Here is a 19,089-nt window from a genome sequence, read left to right as displayed (position 1 = left end):
TGATGAAAATATTCCTCTGAGATTGTGAATTTCTGAATATGTCTTTGTCAGTGGAAATGGGCGAAGCGGCTCTGAATATTTTGAAGCAGACGTATTTAGATTCTTAAGAAAAGGGACAAAACATTTGTGTGGACAGGTGAGAATACGGTGTTGAGATTTGAATCAGATCAGTCAACTTACTGTTTGGTGCTGCAGGCTCAAGGGCTGAATAGTTTACCCTTGCTTCTAATGCATATATTTTTAAAATAATTACCTGGTAATATCACTGGCAGACTGGTCATCTTGTTGCATTTCTGATAAAGAACCATCACCATTACTTAAGGCATCAATGCCTGACAAATCAGCACTACTTTGGGATAGATCCTTTGACTTGCTCAGGTTTGCAAGTGATGTGACTACATTTGCAAGAGTGCTTAAATCACCTTGACAGGTTTCAGCCTGAAATAAATAAAGTACCAGTAATCAATAACTGTTTATCCAAATGTAGAATTTACAGCAGTTTATGGAATTCTGCAGAGTAAATTGGACCATATTATACCTTGTTCTCAGAAGTGAGGAGCATAGCACTCTCCGTTTTCATCAGTGGCTGTTGTATATTTACCAGCATTCCTGGCTCTAGAAGGCCTCCAGATCTTGTTGAAACAAAAAAAATTGAAAGCATTTGCACTTGCACAAGCTCCCTCTCTATCTCCCCCAAAGTCGATTTATTAATACTTTTTAACTGTAAGATGCCATTGCATCATATTACCATTTTTCTTACTGTTTTTACATGTTCTTACTGATGGCACCACTATCCCTCTCAGTTGCAGTATCTCTTTCCCATCACCTGAGTGGTTGGGTATTCTGAATAAATTGGCTAGTTTATATGAGCAATCTTTTATTTTGTGTTTACTGGCAATAGAGTTATATTTTGCTTCAGTTTGAAACCAATTTGGTGTATACAAACCGGGAAGGAAATTAACAGAAGAAAATGAGTTATTTTAGATGGCATAAATTCTGAAAAGCTCCACACAGTTTACTTCATAACAAATGGCTTCCCTGAAGAGGCTGAACAATCTTCAATATTACAATCTTTTTAAGTCAATCACCAATCTTATTAATCATAGCAACAAAGCAATCTTGAGATGATGCCAGGGAACAAAGCGACCAAAGGTGACGTCCTTCAGACAGTTCACAAAACTACTTCTTTATCTTCTTGATTATATTTTGATGATGTACCTTCTGGCTGATTGAGTGATTCAGCACTTTGCTATCATCAGGGGAATTCAGCGAGGTTTAGAGTGGAGTGTGCAGCCTGGAGGTGAGGCACAAGCCCTTTAATCTCGCTAATTAAAGCATTGAGCAAGATGTAAATCAACGAGCATTTAAGAGGAAGATGAGTGGATGTTCAATGCCATCTGCCTGCATTTGATCGGTTTCCCTAGCTCGGTGCTCGCGGAGGAAGGTGCCTGCGTTTAACTGGTCTCTCTCTCTCTCCCTATGATGCCAAAGGATGGTGCCAGAGTCTTGGGTCTTGGGCGAGGTTTAATCGACTTAGTTTGTGGATCGGACACTGCAGTTCAAGTTATGTGTGTCTCTGGTTTCTGGTTACTCCTTTTTAAAAAATTGCTATTTTGTGCGATTTTAATCACTGTGGACTGGCTGTGCGACTAATGAACAACACAGCTTTAAACTGAAATGAACTGAACTGAACTGTTTCAATGTCTCTATGGTTTAATGTTTAATATTCTGTTTTTTCCACTTTTTTTTTAAGCACGATTTGTTCTTTTTTGTTCGTAGGGGGTTTGATATTTCCTTTGAACGGCTTCCATGGTGTTTCTTTGTTTTGGGGGTGTCTGTGGGAAGACGAATCTCAAGGTTCATACTGCACACATATTTTGAAACTAGAAGTACTTTGAAATTTTTAGAGAGAAAGTACAATATCAGTTTGATTATCTTGGTGCTCAAACCAGATTAGCGTTACAACTCCACTTTTCCCCTATATTAAATAGCCTGTTATGGTCCAATAGGTTTTTTGCCATAGCCACTAAAGTTCACCAGTGATTCTACTTCCTTAGGAGGCCGAAGAAATTTGGCATTATAGTGCGCATGCGCCGGTCGTGCATGCCTGGTATAGCCGTTCCGATCTATTCTTACTTTCTTCTTCTTACTTTTTAATTTACGTTATTTTTTGTATTTTTTTTTTCTCACGGTAACACGTCGAAGCTGCACCCTCTCTACAATGCTGGTAGAGAGAGTTTTATTTGGGTTTTCTTTAGCGCTGGAAATGGTTACATCCCAACATGCGGGACAGAAGCAAGGTTGCATTGTGTATTCCACGGAACAGCAAATACCGGCCGGTTTAGCGAGCAGAGCGGCGGACACCCCTGCTGAAATCCGGAGGAAAACACACAGAGGATGCAGAGGGGGATCACAAAGCCGAGGAAAGAGGATCGGGTCGAGACAACGGAGACTTTTGAAGAAGAGGAGTTTGGTGGGTAATACCGTTCCGGCTGACCAGAAGTGCACTGAGAGCAGTAACGCTTCCAGAGCACTGAAAGCGTAAAGGAGTTGGGTGTTTACTGATCTGGTTAACAATGGATGGTGCAATCCGGGGCATATTACGATCGAGGAACATGTTTGCAGACTGGATATTGAACTTTTTACTGTTGGACTTCAGCCACATTCCACCGTGATACAACACTTGGCGGCACAGGAGGTCATTCCTGCCTGTGGCCATCGAACTTGCAGCTCCTCCTGTGGAGGGTCAGACACCCTGAGCCAATAGACTGGTCCTGGACTCATTTTCCATCTGACATAGTTTGCATTTTGTTGTTTGATTGTTGGGGGTTTTTGTATTGCTATATTTACGCTCTATTCTTGGTTGATGCGGCTGTAACGAAACCAAATTTCCCTCGGAATTAATAAAGTATATCTATCTATCTATCATTCCTGTTTGACCCCCACCAGTTTTTAAATCGATGCACCACAGAAAGCATTACATCCAGATGCATCACAGCTTGGCATGGCAACTGCTCTGCATGTGACTACAATAAATTGCAGAGTTGTGAACACAGCTCAGCACATCACAGAAAGCAGCCTTCCCTCCATGGACTCTGGTCACACTTCTCACTGCCTCACTGAACCAGCCAGCATAATCAACGACCCCACCCACACTGGAGATTCTCTCTTCTCCCATCAGGCAGAAGATAGGAAAGAGCGAAAAGATGCACCACCAAGTTCAAAGACAGCTTCTGTCTTGTTGCAAGACTACTGGTTGGTTGTCTAGTACAATAAAATGGATTCTTGATTTCACAATGCAACTTGGTATATATACCTAATTTTCACTTGTACTGCTCTTTCTCTGTAACTGGAAACACTTCAATCTGCATGGTTACTGTTTACTCTTCTAGTATCTTAATGCACTATTGCTATGAAATGATGTATATGGATGGGCATGCAAAACAAGTTTTCCACTGAACCTCAGTACATATGACAATAATAAACCAATTTACCAATTTAATTACCCTCGAACTGACAACGGTACCTTGCACTTTCCTTGTCTGTTACAAAGGTTGGTGTTGCAGCCAAGGGACTACGCAAGTCCTTCCTGATGTAAATCTTTTCAGTTGAAGCTGCACAGTTTGCGGACTTTTCTCGAGAAACTTCAATTGGTTTCCGCTCACACTGAACAGCTATTGAGAAAGCAAATGCTATTAACATTTTATAACTAAATTACTGAACTGGCTAAAAGATATCTTCTGGAGGTACAGGCCTTCACTTACAATCTTGCTTCATTCCCAGTGCTAGGCATCTCTGCAATCGACAGTACTGGCAGCGGTTTCTGTGGTGTTTGTTAATCACACAGTCCTTTGACCCTCGGCAGACATACACCAAGTTCTTCCTTATACTTCTCTTGAAGAAGCCTTTACAGCCTTCACAGCTCACTGCCCCATAATGACGCCCTAAATGGTTAGGTGGTTAAAAAAAAAACTACGAGATACAAATGGAAATGATTCTTCAAAATAAACTTACCATCACCAGTGAAAAATACTGAAATATTTCATAATACTCCAGCATTTAACAAGCACAGAGAATAAGAAACAAGAGCAGCTTTAAGACAATTGCTCCTTCAACCTACTTCGCTGTTTAATATGCAGGGCAATTTTTTCTCTCTCCCCTTTACACCTCAACTCCTTTATAGTTGAAATATTTATCAGCTTCCACTACAAATAAGTTTGTGTTTCCACCAGAAAGTTAACAAGTTAAAGCACTCCAAAAAATCATGACCCTCAGAAGAAATATTGCCTCATCTTAAAAGAACAATCCATTATTACAGATTTTCAAAAGAACAATCCATTATTACAGTTTTTCAGGAGATTAACATTTTAAACGATCATAAGAACACAAGCAATAGGAGCAGGAGTAGGTCATCTGGCCCGTCAAGTCTGCTCTGCCATTCAATAAGATCATGGCTAATCTGGCCATGAACTCACCTCCACCTACCTGCCTTTTCTCCATAACCCTTAATTCCCCTACTATGTATGCAAAAATCTATCCAACCTTGATATATGTTCTGAGGTAGCCTCCACTGCTTCATTGGGCAGAGAATTCCACAGATTCACCACCTTCTAGGAAAAATAGTTCCTCCTCATCTCCATCCTAAATCTACTCCCACGAATCTTGAGGCTATGTTCCTAGCTCTAGTCTCACCCATCAGTAGAAACAACTTTCCTGCCTCTATCTTATCTATTTGTATCATAAGATCTTCTCTCATTCTTCTGAATTCCAGCGAGTACAGTCCCAGGCAACTCAGTCTCTCCTCATAGTCTAACCCCCTCATCTTTGAAATCAACCTGGTGAACATCCTCTGCACTGCCTCCAAAGCCAGTATAACCTTCCTCAAGTAAGGAAACTGAAACTGCGCACAGTACTCTAGGTGGGGCCTCACCGATACCCTGTACAGTTGCAGCATAACCTCCCTGCTCTTAAATTCAATCCCTCCAGCAATGAAGGCCAACATCCCATTTGCCTTCTTGATAGCCTGCTGCACCTGCAAACCGATCTTTTGTGATTCATGCACAAGCACTCCCAAATCCCTTTGCAAATCCCCTCACTTAACCTATCTATATCTTTTCGCAGACCCTCCATATCTTCTGCACAATTTGCTTTTTCCACTCAATTTCGTATCATCAGCAAACTTAGATCCATTACATCCCCTCTTCCAGATTGTTAATGTATATCATGAACATCTGCGGGCCCAGCGCAGACACTTGTGGCACACCGCTCACCACTGATTGCCAACCAGAGTAACATCCATGTACCCCAACTCTCTGCTTACTATTAGTTAACCAATCCTCTATCCATGCTAATACATCAGCCCCAACTTTATGCATCCTTCAATTTAGTTGGACCTGTTAGTGCAATATATTAAATAGATTTTGCCTTGTAGTTAATTCTCAATTGCCTCAGCTCAGAGGGAATTAGGAATAGAAAATACATCCCAACAGCACTATTAATGTCCCTATCCAATGAATATTATAAACACAATTTTCCAAAACTAATGTTACAGTGTGCACGGCACTAATTTTCAATGAAACTAAAAATACTACAAAATACAACTACATCATATTTTATGAATTAAAAATGCAGAGGTACAGCAGTCAGAATGATCTTGAGCTCTCCCAGAGTCGTATTTTCTGAAGTGCAAATCACTGCTGCTGTGTCCATACATCAACTGATGCTTCTGGACACATCTTCAGTGATGTTCCTGGAATCATCGGGTGTTTCGGGTCTTTCAACATCATACAACCTCCTCCAGGTGACCCAGCTGGGGCTGGTCAGACCCCAGCTTGTGTCCAGATGGCTAGCTACTTATGACTCCATGGCTCCCCTCTTCTGAGCCAAAGCCATCTTGAGGCCCTCTCTGCCGCATCGGTGGTACTGCGGATGGCTCTCCTCTTCCTCTCTGCCTCGATGTTCAAATTGCTGAAGGCTCTAACTAAGTAACGGGCTACGAATCCCCTACAACCAACCTCCACTGGGAGACACCTCGCTCTCCATCCAGCCTGCTGACAGTTGCTGACCAGTCCTGCATACTTAGAGAGCTTCCTTTCAAAGGCCTCTTCCAAGCTATCTTCCCATGGACTGGTAGCTATCTTCCCATGGAAGATAGCTTGGAAGAGGCCTTTGAAAGGATATGATGTGTGTAAACAAAACAGATAATTTGTGTATAAACTTGAGTCTACAAAAAGCAAAGAGATAGTGGCCAAGTAATACTTAAGAACAACTCCGCTTAGTTTCAATACTGGAGTGGGATGGGATATCACATGACAGAAACCAAATCAGATCAAAATCAAGCTATCAATGGACAGAAAATTTGATTGTTGACTTTCATGCTGGGTGGAAATGAACAGGAATCAGTTTTATAAGTCTCCAGATTTAGAATATTAAATCACCATCTACGTACTTTATTGAATAGGATGCAAAGCCATTAAACTTGTATTATTAAACTCAAACTATTTTTTAAATAAATTGTCAGATTGAGGAAGCACTTTCTCACCTGATGCTCTGTCGCCACAAACTACACAAAACTCCAGTGGCGGTTTGACCGCACTTTGCTCAGCTGAAGTTGCATCGGTTACAATCTACAGGGATAAAAATATAAAAAATTTGAAAAAAACGTTCACAGAGCCAAAGGCAAAGGCTAGAACTTTTGCAGTTTCCACCATATTTTCTGCTGCCACTCGAGATCTAGCGGCATTACCTCCTGGAAGGCTTTGACTAAGTTATGGTAACAAAACAGCACAAGTTCCAGATAGAAATCTCCATTGGCTAGACTGGTGTAAATATCTTAATTTTTTTAAAAAAAGTATTTTTCTATAACCATCTTCAGCTAGTAAACTCCAGACTGTTGCGCTCAAATACCAGGTCGTTCAACGTAGCAGTGTTGGGAAAGTTACTGGAGAGAATTCTGAAAAGTAGAACCTACCTGCCTTTGAAAAGGCAAAAGCTGATTAGGGATACGTACAAAATGCTGGAGGAACTCAGCAGGTCAGGCAGCATCTATGAAGGGAATTAAATAGTCGACTCTTCGGACAAGGATCTTCACTAGTCCTGATGAAACATCTTGATCTGAAAGGTTGACTGTTTATTTCCCTTCATGGATGATAGCTGACCTGCTGAGTTCCTCCAGCATTTTGTGTGTATTGCTCAAGATTTCCATTATCTCCAGAATCTCATGTCGCTGATTAAGGATAGTTAGCTTGGCTTGGTGCATGGGAAATCATGTCTCAGAAGTCCGATTGAGTTTCTTTTTGAAGAGGTGACCAGCAAGATTGACGAGAGCAACGTGGCATAAGTTGTTGATATTGACCTTAGCAAGGCCTTTCACAAGGTGTGCAAGGTATGCTGGTCAGGAAGTTTAAAATCACATGGGATCAGGGTGAGCTTGCCAAATGGATACAAAATTGGCTTGAAGGGTGATTATGAAGGGTTGTTTGTCAAAAAGGAGGCCTGTGAACAATGACGAGTCTACTGTTGCTTGTAAACTACTTTAATGATTTGGATGATAAGATAGGTGACGTGACTAGTAAATTTAAGGATAATAACAACATTTGTTGTTTAGTGAACAGTGAAGATGGCTATCTAAGATTACAAAAGGAACTAGACCACTGGGAAAAGGGGCCAAGGAATGATGGAATTTAGCTTGCCCAAGTGTGAAATGTGGTATTTTGGGAAGATAAAACTACAGCAGGTTTCACACAGAAGGGCCCTGAGGAGTGTTATTAAACAGATCTGGAGGTACATCTAGATAGTTCCCAGATAACAGCAACACAGGTGGACAGGATAGTAAAGGCAGTATCTGACACACTTGCTTTCATTGATCACGGCATTGAGTATAAGAGTTGGGATGTCATGTTGTCAGTGTACAATTCGTTGGTGAAACCACACTTGGATTATTGCAACCCGTTCTGGTTGTTCAACTACTAGAAGGGTGTCATTAAGCTGGAAAGAGTACAGAAAAGATTCACTATGATGCAATTGGGACTAGAGGGGTTGAGTTATAAAGAAGAAACAGTATGGGCCTGGGCTCTTTTCACTGGAGTGTTAAGAGGCTGATAGATGACTTTAGAGGTTTATAAAATTATGAAGGGCATAATGTGAATTGCTGCAGTCTTTTCCCCAGGGTAAGGGAGTCTAAAACCAGAGGATACAGATTTAAGGCAAGAGGGGAAAGGATTTAAAGGGAATCCAAAGGGCAACTTTTGCTCAAACAAAGGGATGTGGATATGTAGAATGAGCTACCAGGAGGAAGTGGTAGATGCAAATATAATTACAACATTTAAAAGACATTTGAACAGGTAAATGGATATGAAAGATTTACAGGGATATAGGCCAAATGAAGGCAAATGATCAGATTGATAACTTGGGTGGCATGTAGAACTCTACGAAATTTGGACACAGGGAAGTTTAGATGCAAAATATTATCCACAGATCAACTTTACACCAGCAAATTTGAATTAAATCTGTACTTAAGTTTCCATATTCCCCAACTTTCAAATAAGCTTTTAAACAATTAAAAACTTAGTCCTGACCTCAGCACTGAATGCAGAGTATCTGTTAATTCTATTTTATATCACTTTTCAGTTTTTGCTATTAAGACTGTTATTTCTTGTCAAATCACTGTGACAGCGAGAAAGCAAGTCAGTTAATTGGATTGTTTTGTCAGTGCAGAGAAGTTACTGCAAGGATTAAGTGCAAAGACACACACAGTCTTGACATAACAGCCAGCTTCCTGCTTTAGAAATGCAATTAGTAAACTGGCTTGCTTTTTCAAATATAAAATCTCTTTTTGTCCCCCCCAAATATAAACACTTTCTTATTTCCAAACTCTCAGCATTTTTGTCCAATACAGTGAATAACGTGCCTAGCACTGGACATTAATTCTACACTATATTTAACTCTTGCATCCTCCAACCAATTTTTTCTAGAATTGGCAAAAACTCAAGTGCATTGAGTGGACAATGTAAATCAGGGAGGAGAGTTTAGGTAGTTTGGGTTTTAAAAACCCAAGGATTGCAGGAGGAAGAATCAACAGAATATCCTATAGAATTATGCAGTTTCAAGATAAAAAGGAAATTTGAAGTTGAAGAACATAATGAGCTTTCAACAAAGTAATTTTAAGTCATCTCAGAGGGAAGGAACTGTAATAATAGGGTTAATAAAGAAGCACTACTCAAGCATCAATTTGACCAACAGAAATCAATTTTGTGGCTTTCAATAATACAGCTCTAATTTGGGAAAAAGCGCAAAAATATTTAAAAACTGGTCTCAATAGAAATGAATCTGAAGAGGTGAGAATGTTGTTCAGAAACTGGTTCATTTTTATCCAGTCTCTGACTCCAATCCCATACCAGAAGCTCCCGAATGTAAGCAAACTAGGGACAGCAATGCAAAGCACTAACTCACTGTCTCTTTCTCCAGACAACTTGAATGGAGAATAAAACAGCAACTTTGCCAGTTAACACCCATATCTCCAAAACTAAAACAAACCCAAGGAAAGTTGCAAAGGCCTGATTGCAAAAAGAAAAAGAAAAATCAATGCTTTAAATCACAGGCATACAGTATATAAAGTTTTCCAGGTTGAAAAGACTACCACTAACAGTATGCATACAATTTACATCCACTCTACCTGTATATGTTGTGCTGATCCATCAGGAGATGTAAAAATGAGCTGGTTAAGACCAGCAGAGTCAGGTGTGGCCAGGATGACCTTTCCTTGTCCTGAATCAGGTCGGGCTAATATCACTTTGTTTGATGCAGTGCCATCTGAATTTGTTAATATGAATTGCTTGCTTGCACCATGATCCATCGATGTGACAATCTGAATCTTCTGGCCCGTCTGCTGATCAGTGACAATCTACAATTAAAAACATATCATTTCGCAGCTGGACTTTTCATCTCATGTTCTCAATATTTAGTGCTTATTATTATAATTTATTTTCTTTCTTTTTTGTATTTGCATTTTGTTGTCTTGTGTTGTGTGGTCTTTCATTGATTCTACTATGGTTATTGGATTCATTGAGTGCCCACATGAAATTGAATCTCAGGGTTGCATGCATATGATGACATATGTAATTTCATAATAAATTCACTTTGAATTTTGATATCCATCACAAGATAGAGAGGAAAAGTACCTGTAACAATAAATTGAATACTTTCTCAAACATCCCTCTGGACCATTACACACACAACTGTTTTGCAGACCTCATCTGCAGAGATTCTCCCTCCGTGACCTCCAATTTCAAAGGCCTAAAAGTTGAACTCCCACCTTCCTCCTATGGATCCCAGCTTTCTTTGCTTCCCTGTTGGATACGCTCACTCTATCCCCAGTCCTTCTGGGTCTAATCCCACTCCTTTTACCAGTTCACTGATCATTATACAAGTTTTTCTGCTCTCACCCAGAAATCTATGCTAACATATTCCATCTCCTTTGCATGGTTTACCTTGACTTTTTCCTTCCACCACACTTCCAACTCTTCTGTAGGGAATAGGCTAGTGATCAATATCTCCGAGATAACCACTGCCCCCACACCTTCCTTCCATCCCATAGACATTCCACTCTCCCAGCTTTTGATCTTACAATGTCACTTTCTACACCAATGTTTCAGATGTCTTCCTTAGTCCTCAGCTCAGGACTCTCCTCTGTTTTAGTTAACATGCCCCTTGACAAAACCCTACTTGTCCTCATATTCCACCTCACCAACTTTCAGATTCACCTGCCATTTGAGCTCCTGCAAATGCACTCCCTCCCGCAGCAACATTCCGAGAGTGACTACTTGCCCCCCCACCATACTTACTGGTTGACATCACCACCACTGCATCCATCCTCCTCCACCACAGTACTTATACATGCAGTATCACCCTTTCCGTACTCTCCTTTCCTAACACCCACAGCCCAAGCAGTGTCAAGGCAATACAATTATTTAGTATGCTTCTTTCAACTTCAAATAGCAGACAAGTTTGATTGTGATGCAATCTTCCCTAACAACATATGAAAAAAAAATATGGTAGATAGACCACGATTCCTTTAGCTCACTTTACCATTCAAAAGGATCAGGGCTGGTCTGATCATTGGCCCTCAACTCTCCATCCTTGTCCAATTGCTACAACATACAATTCCCCATGAAATCTCAGCCATGAATATACTCAATGACATAATGGCCTCAACCTCCTAGGGTAAAAAAAAGTTTCAAAGATTTAATCCTTAGAAGAAATTCTTTTTCATTTCCATCTTAAATCTTTTATCACAAGATCATGACTCTGGTTTGAGATTTCTCTCTCATGGTCCCTCAACCCCCACCAATCTGATCTACATCACTCTTCCAAACTTCAGACAGCTAACATCAATTCTGCTCAATTGCTCCTAATAAGACAAAGGCTTTATTCAGTAATCAGTCCTGGGAATTATTCTGCACTGTTTTTATTCTAGTATATTCTACCTAATCAAGACTGCACATAGTAATCCTTCTAAATGTTTCATATCCATGTACCTGTTCAACTGTTTTTCAAAAGTTATTATACCTGCCTCTGGCAGCTCAGTCCACATATATAACACCCGTTGTGTAAAAGGTTGCTCCTAAAATTTCTAATAATTATTTCCTGTCTCACCTTAAACCTGTGCACTCTCATATTTGCTTCCCCAGTTCTGGTAAAAAAATACTGAGTGCATTCACATTGTCTATGCCTCTCATGATTTTACACACCTCTCAGTCTCCAATACTCTAATGAAGAGTCCTATAACTCCACCCTATAACTCAGCCCCTCGAGTCCCGGCAACATCTTTGTAAATTCTTTCCTGTACTCTTTCTAGTTCAATACCACCTTTCCTACAACAGAGTGAACACAACACTCCAAATGCAATCTCATCATACCTGCAGTCCTCCTTAAATAAAGACACAGCATCCTCTACCTTCCAGTCTACCAGCACCTCACCAATGACTTAGAACAATGCAAATACCTTAGCCAGGGCTCCCACAGTGTTTTTGGATATAGCTGGTCAAGTCCTGGAAATTTGTCTACCTTCATACATTCTAAGTCACCCAGCACTTCCTCTGCTGTAAAGTGGACTTTCCTCACGACCACATCATTTACATTTCTTTGTTCAGAAGTCTTCATGTTCTTTACTTTACAATTGAGGAGAAATACTAACCGAGAGTCCTGCCCATCTCCTTGAACTCCATACAAACAGGTTCATTTTGGTTTTTGAGGGGTCCTATTCTCCCTCTAGTTACTTTTTCCTTTAATTTTTTTTAAAAATCTCTTTCGATTCTCCTTAATCTTCCCTGCCAAAGCTATCTCATGCCCCCTTTCTGGCATCCTGATTTCCTTGAGTACACTCCCAAATATCCTCTACTCCTTCAGGAATTCACTTCATTCCAAATGCCTTCACACGTCCCATGGCTCCATTTTCTTGGCCAGAGGCGCAATATCCCTCATCATCCAGGGTTCCCTACTCCTACCAACCTCACACTTCCCTCTAACAGGAAGATGTAGACCTTGAACTCCTACGATCTCACCTTTAAAAGCCCCCCCCCCACTAGTTGGAGATCCCTTCACCCACAAACCCAATCCAATCAACCTCTGTAGGCTCCTGTCTCATGCCGGCAAAATTCATCTTGCCCTAGTTTAGAACTTGAATCTGTGGACCAAGTCTGTCTCTTTCCATAACTAATTTAAAACTAATAGAACTATGGTCAATGGACCCAAAGTGCACTCCAGCTTTCACATCAGTTTCTCGCCGCACCCTATTATCCCAGAGTAGGCTGAGCTTTATTCTCTCCCTGATACGAATCTCCATATACTGGTTGAGGAAACCTGCCTGAACACACTTAAACTCCATCTATTCAAAGTCCATAGCACAATGGCATTCCCAGTTTATGGCAAGAAAGTTAATTATGCGAGATTACTAGGTGCATCAATATGATCACCATTTCTCCTCCATAGTCCAAACATTGAACATATTTCAGCTCAATTGTTCCTAATAAGACAGATTATTATTTAGGGGTAGTAACAGAAGGTGTAAATGCAGTCTTTGGTATCCTCCCAGCAATGTTCTGTATGGTCGCAATTAAGCACCTTCTCTATCTCTCTTGCAAGAGAGAGCACTGCCTATTTCCCTTCCCTTATTTGCAGTACCGATACGCTAATTTGTAGCTTATAGCTTATAGCAGGACACTCAGATTACAGTTTGGCCCACCAAAGTTTGGAGTTCATTTCCAACGCAGTTCTCCCTGTGACCGCGTGGGTTTCCTTTGGGTGCTCTGGCGCCCCCCCCCAATCCAAAGACATAGGTTAGTAGGTTAATTGGTCATGTAAATTGTCGAGTGATTAAGTTAGGTTTAATAGGTGGGTTGCTGGGTGGCATGGCTCATTGGGCCATAAGGGCTTGATCCACGCGGTTTCTCTAAATAAATATCTCTGAACATTATAATTATTTAGTTTCACTAATTAAATACAGGTGCACATTCCTTTATCCGAAATTCTGAAATCCAAAAAGCTCCGAAAACTGAAGTTTGTTCCCCAACAGTTGACGTCACTCAGGTGTGATGTGGCAGCACTAGCAGAGGCCGCCAGACATCAGTTGTGGCTCAGCACACGTGGTTACACATGCATTTGCTGTTCGCTGATATTTTGTGTTCCCTGTTGACTTTGTGTTTAATTTCACTGTGAAAATGTCAAAAAGAGCTGCAGACACCCCTATGGGTAACAATGAGAAAAAGAGAAGGAAGCATCTATCATTATCAATAACACAGAAAGTGGAGTTATTGCAGAAGCTTGATCGTGGTGTGTCTGTGTGGCGTCTTACGGAAGAAAATAGTGTCGGAACTACCTCTGTATATGATTTAAATAAATAGAAAGACACTGATACTGAAGTTTTATAGTGACAGTGATGTTCTACATTTATTCCAATAAGTCATTTACCATGTATTAGATTCGATTCGCTTGAAGCTGTATATTTTTATGTTTTATTGAATGTTCTTGTTGGAAATAAAATTTCTTCTTGTTATTATTCCCTAAACAATACAGCATAACAATTATTTACATAGCATTTACATTGTATTAGGTATTATAAGTAATCTAGAGATGATTTAAAGTATACGGGACGATGTGCATAGGTTTGGTGCGCCGCTGGGTCCTAAACTCCACCTCATTGCGACAGGTTAAATAAGGGACTTGAGCATACGTGTTTTTTGGTATCGGGGGGGGCAGGGGGCGCGGTGGTGGTGGTCTGAAATCCGAAAAATTCTGAATTCCGAAATGCAACTGGCCCCAAGGATTTCGGATAAGGGATTGTGGACCTGTATCATGTTTTTCTGTTCTTCCTACCAATGTGAATAAACTCAAATTTCTCTGCACTGCTCTTCATCAGCATGTGACTAGTCAATGATCCTCTGCAGGTTATTAGTGTCCCGCACAATTTACTCTCACATCTGTTTTTGTATTATTAGCAAATTTGGATTAAATATACTCAATCCCTTCTCAGGGTCATTAATACAAAATACAAATTGCTGATGCTACCGTTGTGACTCCTGTGATACTCCACTATTTACAACTTACAATCTGAAATTGCATTCTTCCCTTATACATTATCATGCCTATATTTTGATTGTGACTACACCTCCCTCTTCCCATCCTATCCTGCCCAATTGTACATCTACTTTGTGCTTCATTCCTCTGTCAAGTTAGTTTAAACCCTACACACTGGCACTAATTAATCTCCCTGCATGGGTCCACTCCAATTCAGGTGCAATCTGTCCAGTCTGTACAGGTCCCACCTTCTCTAGAAAATGCCCAGCAACTTTGTGTTTAGTTCCAGACTTTCAGCTCAGTCTGTGTTTATTTGTAACAGTAACTGTCATTTTCAGGCGCACTGCCAGTAAAAGGTATCAATAACCAAAGAGATAGTTCATGTGCTTACAAACACCATTTGCAGGGAGGCAATTCACCACACGAACCAGTGATAACCCATGAGGAGGGAAGCTGGCCATTACAACCAACTCAGAAATTATTTCTGTTTAAAGGCCAACACTTATCTCCATTATCGATGGAGCAGCTTTGCAGTATTTAATGCTTGAGTACATGCAACTTTCAAGTTATTTCACCACATTTTAGTAAGAGAAATTCTACCTGAATGCGCTGTGCTACTGTGACACCAGAGTCTGTGGGAACAATCTGAATCCTCTGTGGGGTACTGGTCATTATTGGTCGTCCTATTACAGTAGATAATGTCCCTTGAGAGTGAGAGACCTGTGAGGAAGTTTCCAGGAAATATACAGTAAAAAAATAAAAAAAGCACTTCTAACTTTATATATATTTCTTTAAAAATAGCATCCTTGTGCAGTGGAATTAAAGAAGATTAAAAGGATGCCATTCTTCTGCCACATTCTTTTTCTCGCTTTCCCCACTGGAAGTTCATTACCCCAACTCCTTACTTAACTGCGATAAGAAAGCCTGATCCACTATTGTTAACTTGAGCATCGAAACTGCAATGCAGTGGAGCCAGGGTGCACTAAATTACAGCCCCTGTGAAAAAGCTCATATCAGTAAAGACTAAATATTATTACTTTCAAATGATTTTTATTCTCTTTTTAGAAGAAAGGGAAGAGGCAGAACACCAAGTATATTAAAAAATGCTGGATTCAGCAGATCAGGCAGCATCTGTGGAGGGAGAAGCAGAATTAACATTTCAGCTCAATGTCTTTGTAAGAACTGGGGGAAAAAAAAATTGAAGAGACATTTGTCAAGTTTCAGAGGAAATGGGACAGAGACAGAGACAGAGAAACAGAAGGGAAGATGTGTGACAGGGAATAAGGAATATGAGCGAATAAGGTTATGCTCTGTTGTATAGCAGTTTAGTGTGTCCACACCTGGAAAACTGTGGCATTCTGGCCACTAAACACTAGGAAGGACATAATCAATTTGGAGAGGCTGCGGGAAAAGAAATCACTAAAACATTGCCAAGTCTGGAGGGCTTTAGTTATGAGGAGACACTGGATAGCTGGTTTTCTCTGGAGCGAAGGAAGGCAAGGGGTAACTTATAGAGGTTTATAAAATCATGAGATGAATAGTTAAAAGATTCCTTCCCCCACCAGGGTAGGGGAGTCTAAAACTGGAGGACATCGGTTTAAAGTGAGAGAGGAAAGATTTAAAAGGGACTGGAGGGCATGTTTTACCACACAAAAGATGGTAGATTTATGGAATAAGCTGCCAGAGATGGTTGTAGAGACAGGTGCGGTAACAATGCTTAAAAAACATTTGGACAGGTACAGGGATAGAGATATGGGCCAAATTCAGGCAAATAGGGCTAACTCAGGAAGACATCTTGGTCAGCATGGACAAGCTGAGTGAAAGGGTCATTTCCATGCTGACAACTGTGACATTAGTGACACCATATCTGGATTGCAGTGAATAGTATTGGCCTTCTTTATTTGAGGAACAATGTAAACACATTGAAAGCAGTTCAGAGAAGATTTACAAGAGTGAAATACAGACATTTGGACAAGCCTAGCTTGTACTTGTTGGAGTTTAGAAAAGTGCTGGGGAATTCTACCATATTTAATATATGCAATTTCCGCTGTGCAAAATCTAGAGGTCATTGTTTAAGAAAAAAGGTACTGTTCCACTTAAAACAGACGAGACAAAATATTTCTTCTTAGAGGGTCCAGAATCTTTAGAACTCTCTTCTACAAGGGGAATGGAAGCCGTGTCTTTGAGAATAGATAAATTCTTGATAAACAAGTATGTTTGAAAGTTACCTTTGGTACTTAGGAATGTGGAGTTAAGATTACACTCAGATCAGCCATGAGGAATCAAGTGGGCTTCTTCTGGTCCTCAACTGTGTGTGTGGGTTCATATATAGAAAGACAAGTAATGGTGGTGATGTCAACTGAGAGCCTGGAGATGTTAAAATAAGATGATAAACAAAGTGAAAAAGCAGAAGAGAGGGAAGAAGAAAACTGAATGTTGAACATTTGAGATGACTACAAGAATGATTATCTTAAGTTGCTGAAGTCAATATTGCAGCTTCAGGCTCGTACTGTGCCAAGTTGTAAGATGAAGTACTGTTCCTCAAATGTAGAACAATGCAACAGTCAGTTTAGAGAAGATGACAGATAAATGCATCAAGGCAATGGGAAGCTCAGGGTCACACTAGCAGGAACATTCTGCGAGTCCTTCACCCAATCTGTGCTTGACTTCTCCAAAGTGGAGGAAACTGAATTGTGAGGACTGTATGCACTGTACCAAACTGGAAGCAGTTTAAGAAAGTAGCTGTTTCATCTTGTTGAGGCACAAGGTCCCCGTTTTATACCCTCCCCTCATCTAGCATTTAATTTTGTACCATTTCTTCCTATTTTCACCTCTACAAACTCTATCACCCGCTTTATGCTGGCACCACCATTATATCATTCGATCTCTGGTATTACAGACCTTTCCTTTGCCTTGCTACCCCTCCCCACTTTATTATATCTTTTTTAATTTCTGAACTTCTTGCAGTTCTGATGAATGATTGGCTGGAAATGTTGCTTCTCTTTTCATAGATGTTCCTTGACTTGCCAAGTATTCTGAATAAATTGTGCCTTTCTTTCAGTTTTCTAGAACCTGCAGCATTCACTTTTGTATCATGAATATTCAATAAGATGGCCATTCAAAGGGAAGCTAACTAAATATGTAAGACAGTAAGGAACAGAGGAGACTGCAAAAGTTCAGATGAAGCATAACCACCCTTCCAACTGCTAGCACACACCAGATGGGCAGAACAGCCATCCATCGCTGTGAATTCCATGCAATACTATTGTTTAATCAGAGAGCATTTAAAATCAGCCAGGTACTCTTGCCTCACAAAATACCGAGATATACAAGTTATATCTATTCTTTCAAATGCCCGATGTTTGTTTTCTATTAGGGTCATCTGCACCAACAAATTGAAATGCATTACACCTTTTTAACACCCCTGCACAGCGCTAGAAGTCCAGATTTGCCAGAATTTATGTAGCAAGCAATTCACAATACATCATCTTGAATTGTGCCAGTCTAGGTACAACATACACACAAGATTGAATTGCATACAAAGATGTTAATTCTTGTGCAAAAGCAAATTAACAAGTCTGTCTAACTGTGTGAACCACATACAGGGAACCTTGTCCTGTCACCAAGAAAAACATCCCTACCAAGCAATTTAAAAAGATTTGCAATTATTTGCATACTTGTTGAATACCAAGATCAGCCAAGTTCAAGTTTTTGACCAAAACCATGAGGCACACCGGTAGTCTACTGAGCTTCCATCATGCCTGAGAGGTACAAGAGGGAGAAGCCTGGAGATGAGTACACTTTACAAGAAAAATCACAAAGACTATATCCAAGAGGGCTTAAGCTCCAAGAGTTGACAGCGAGCACAGGTCATTAGTCTAACTGATAAAGCAGCAACGTGGCCAGAAATAAGCTGGTCACTGGGATCGGTCAAGCTGTAAGCAGAGATCCAGACACACAGACTTTGGTCTATAGCAGTCCTTTCTAGGGAACTGTAGCAGATCGCCACAGGTTGTAGTTTTCAGTTCTGTAACATTCGACTGTTCCTAATGAAAGGAGAATTTGAACCATTCTGCCTTGAGAAGAGGGCATACAGCCTCACCGAGGCAACAGTATATCCTATAGCTCAGGAAGCGACAACCTGCACAAATGGCCCATTGAAGATTCCATGCAGGAACAACCACCTGATCACAATCTACAAAAGGCTTCATTGCAAACAAAAACTAATTTCTATTAGATGATCAGATTGGGAATGGGAGTCATTTGGGAACCCAACAATATAGTTTTATTTTAAAGTACTTTGCTTCAGCTATGCCCTAAATCCATGGTTCCTGACACCAACATGGGTTGTAGCAGCTACAGCTCATCACTCATGTAAAGAAACGTGAAACCTGGAACGTGGCGGAGAAAGCAAGTAACATTCCAATTACAGGCTAAAACCACAGGGAGAGCATCTTGCTGTGTTGTCAGCTGTACATCCCAAATAGGTTTGCCTTAATGAGGCTGCAATCTTTGACT

General features: G+C 40.5%; 1 protein-coding gene across 14 annotated transcripts in view; it reads right to left on the bottom strand.

Annotated features, from left to right (window-relative positions):
• LOC134359288 (nuclear receptor subfamily 2 group C member 1-A-like) overlaps positions 1-19,089 on the bottom strand; it is a 131,403-nt gene that overhangs the window by 40,349 nt on the left and 71,965 nt on the right. For 10 of the 14 annotated variants that reach the window (XM_063072264.1, XM_063072266.1, XM_063072271.1 and 7 more), the window contains 7 exons: positions 15,172-15,291; positions 9,674-9,901; positions 6,542-6,626; positions 3,765-3,944; positions 3,527-3,674; positions 539-632; positions 254-438 (listed from right to left, as the gene is read on the bottom strand). In XM_063072264.1, the coding sequence (XP_062928334.1) occupies positions 254-438; positions 539-632; positions 3,527-3,674; positions 3,765-3,944; positions 6,542-6,626; positions 9,674-9,901; positions 15,172-15,291 (1,040 nt within the window). Of the gene's footprint in view, positions 1-253; positions 439-538; positions 633-3,526; positions 3,675-3,764; positions 3,945-6,541; positions 6,627-9,673; positions 9,902-15,171; positions 15,292-16,799; positions 16,939-19,089 lie in introns of all 14 variants that reach the window. The other 4 variants (XM_063072277.1, XM_063072273.1, XM_063072274.1 and 1 more) reach the window with 2 other exon arrangements.

The sequence above is a fragment of the Mobula hypostoma genome, chromosome 20 (genome assembly GCF_963921235.1).
Source record: "Mobula hypostoma chromosome 20, sMobHyp1.1, whole genome shotgun sequence".
NCBI lineage: Eukaryota > Metazoa > Chordata > Chondrichthyes > Myliobatiformes > Myliobatidae > Mobula > Mobula hypostoma.
This window is presented reverse-complemented; position numbering and strand designations above follow the sequence as displayed.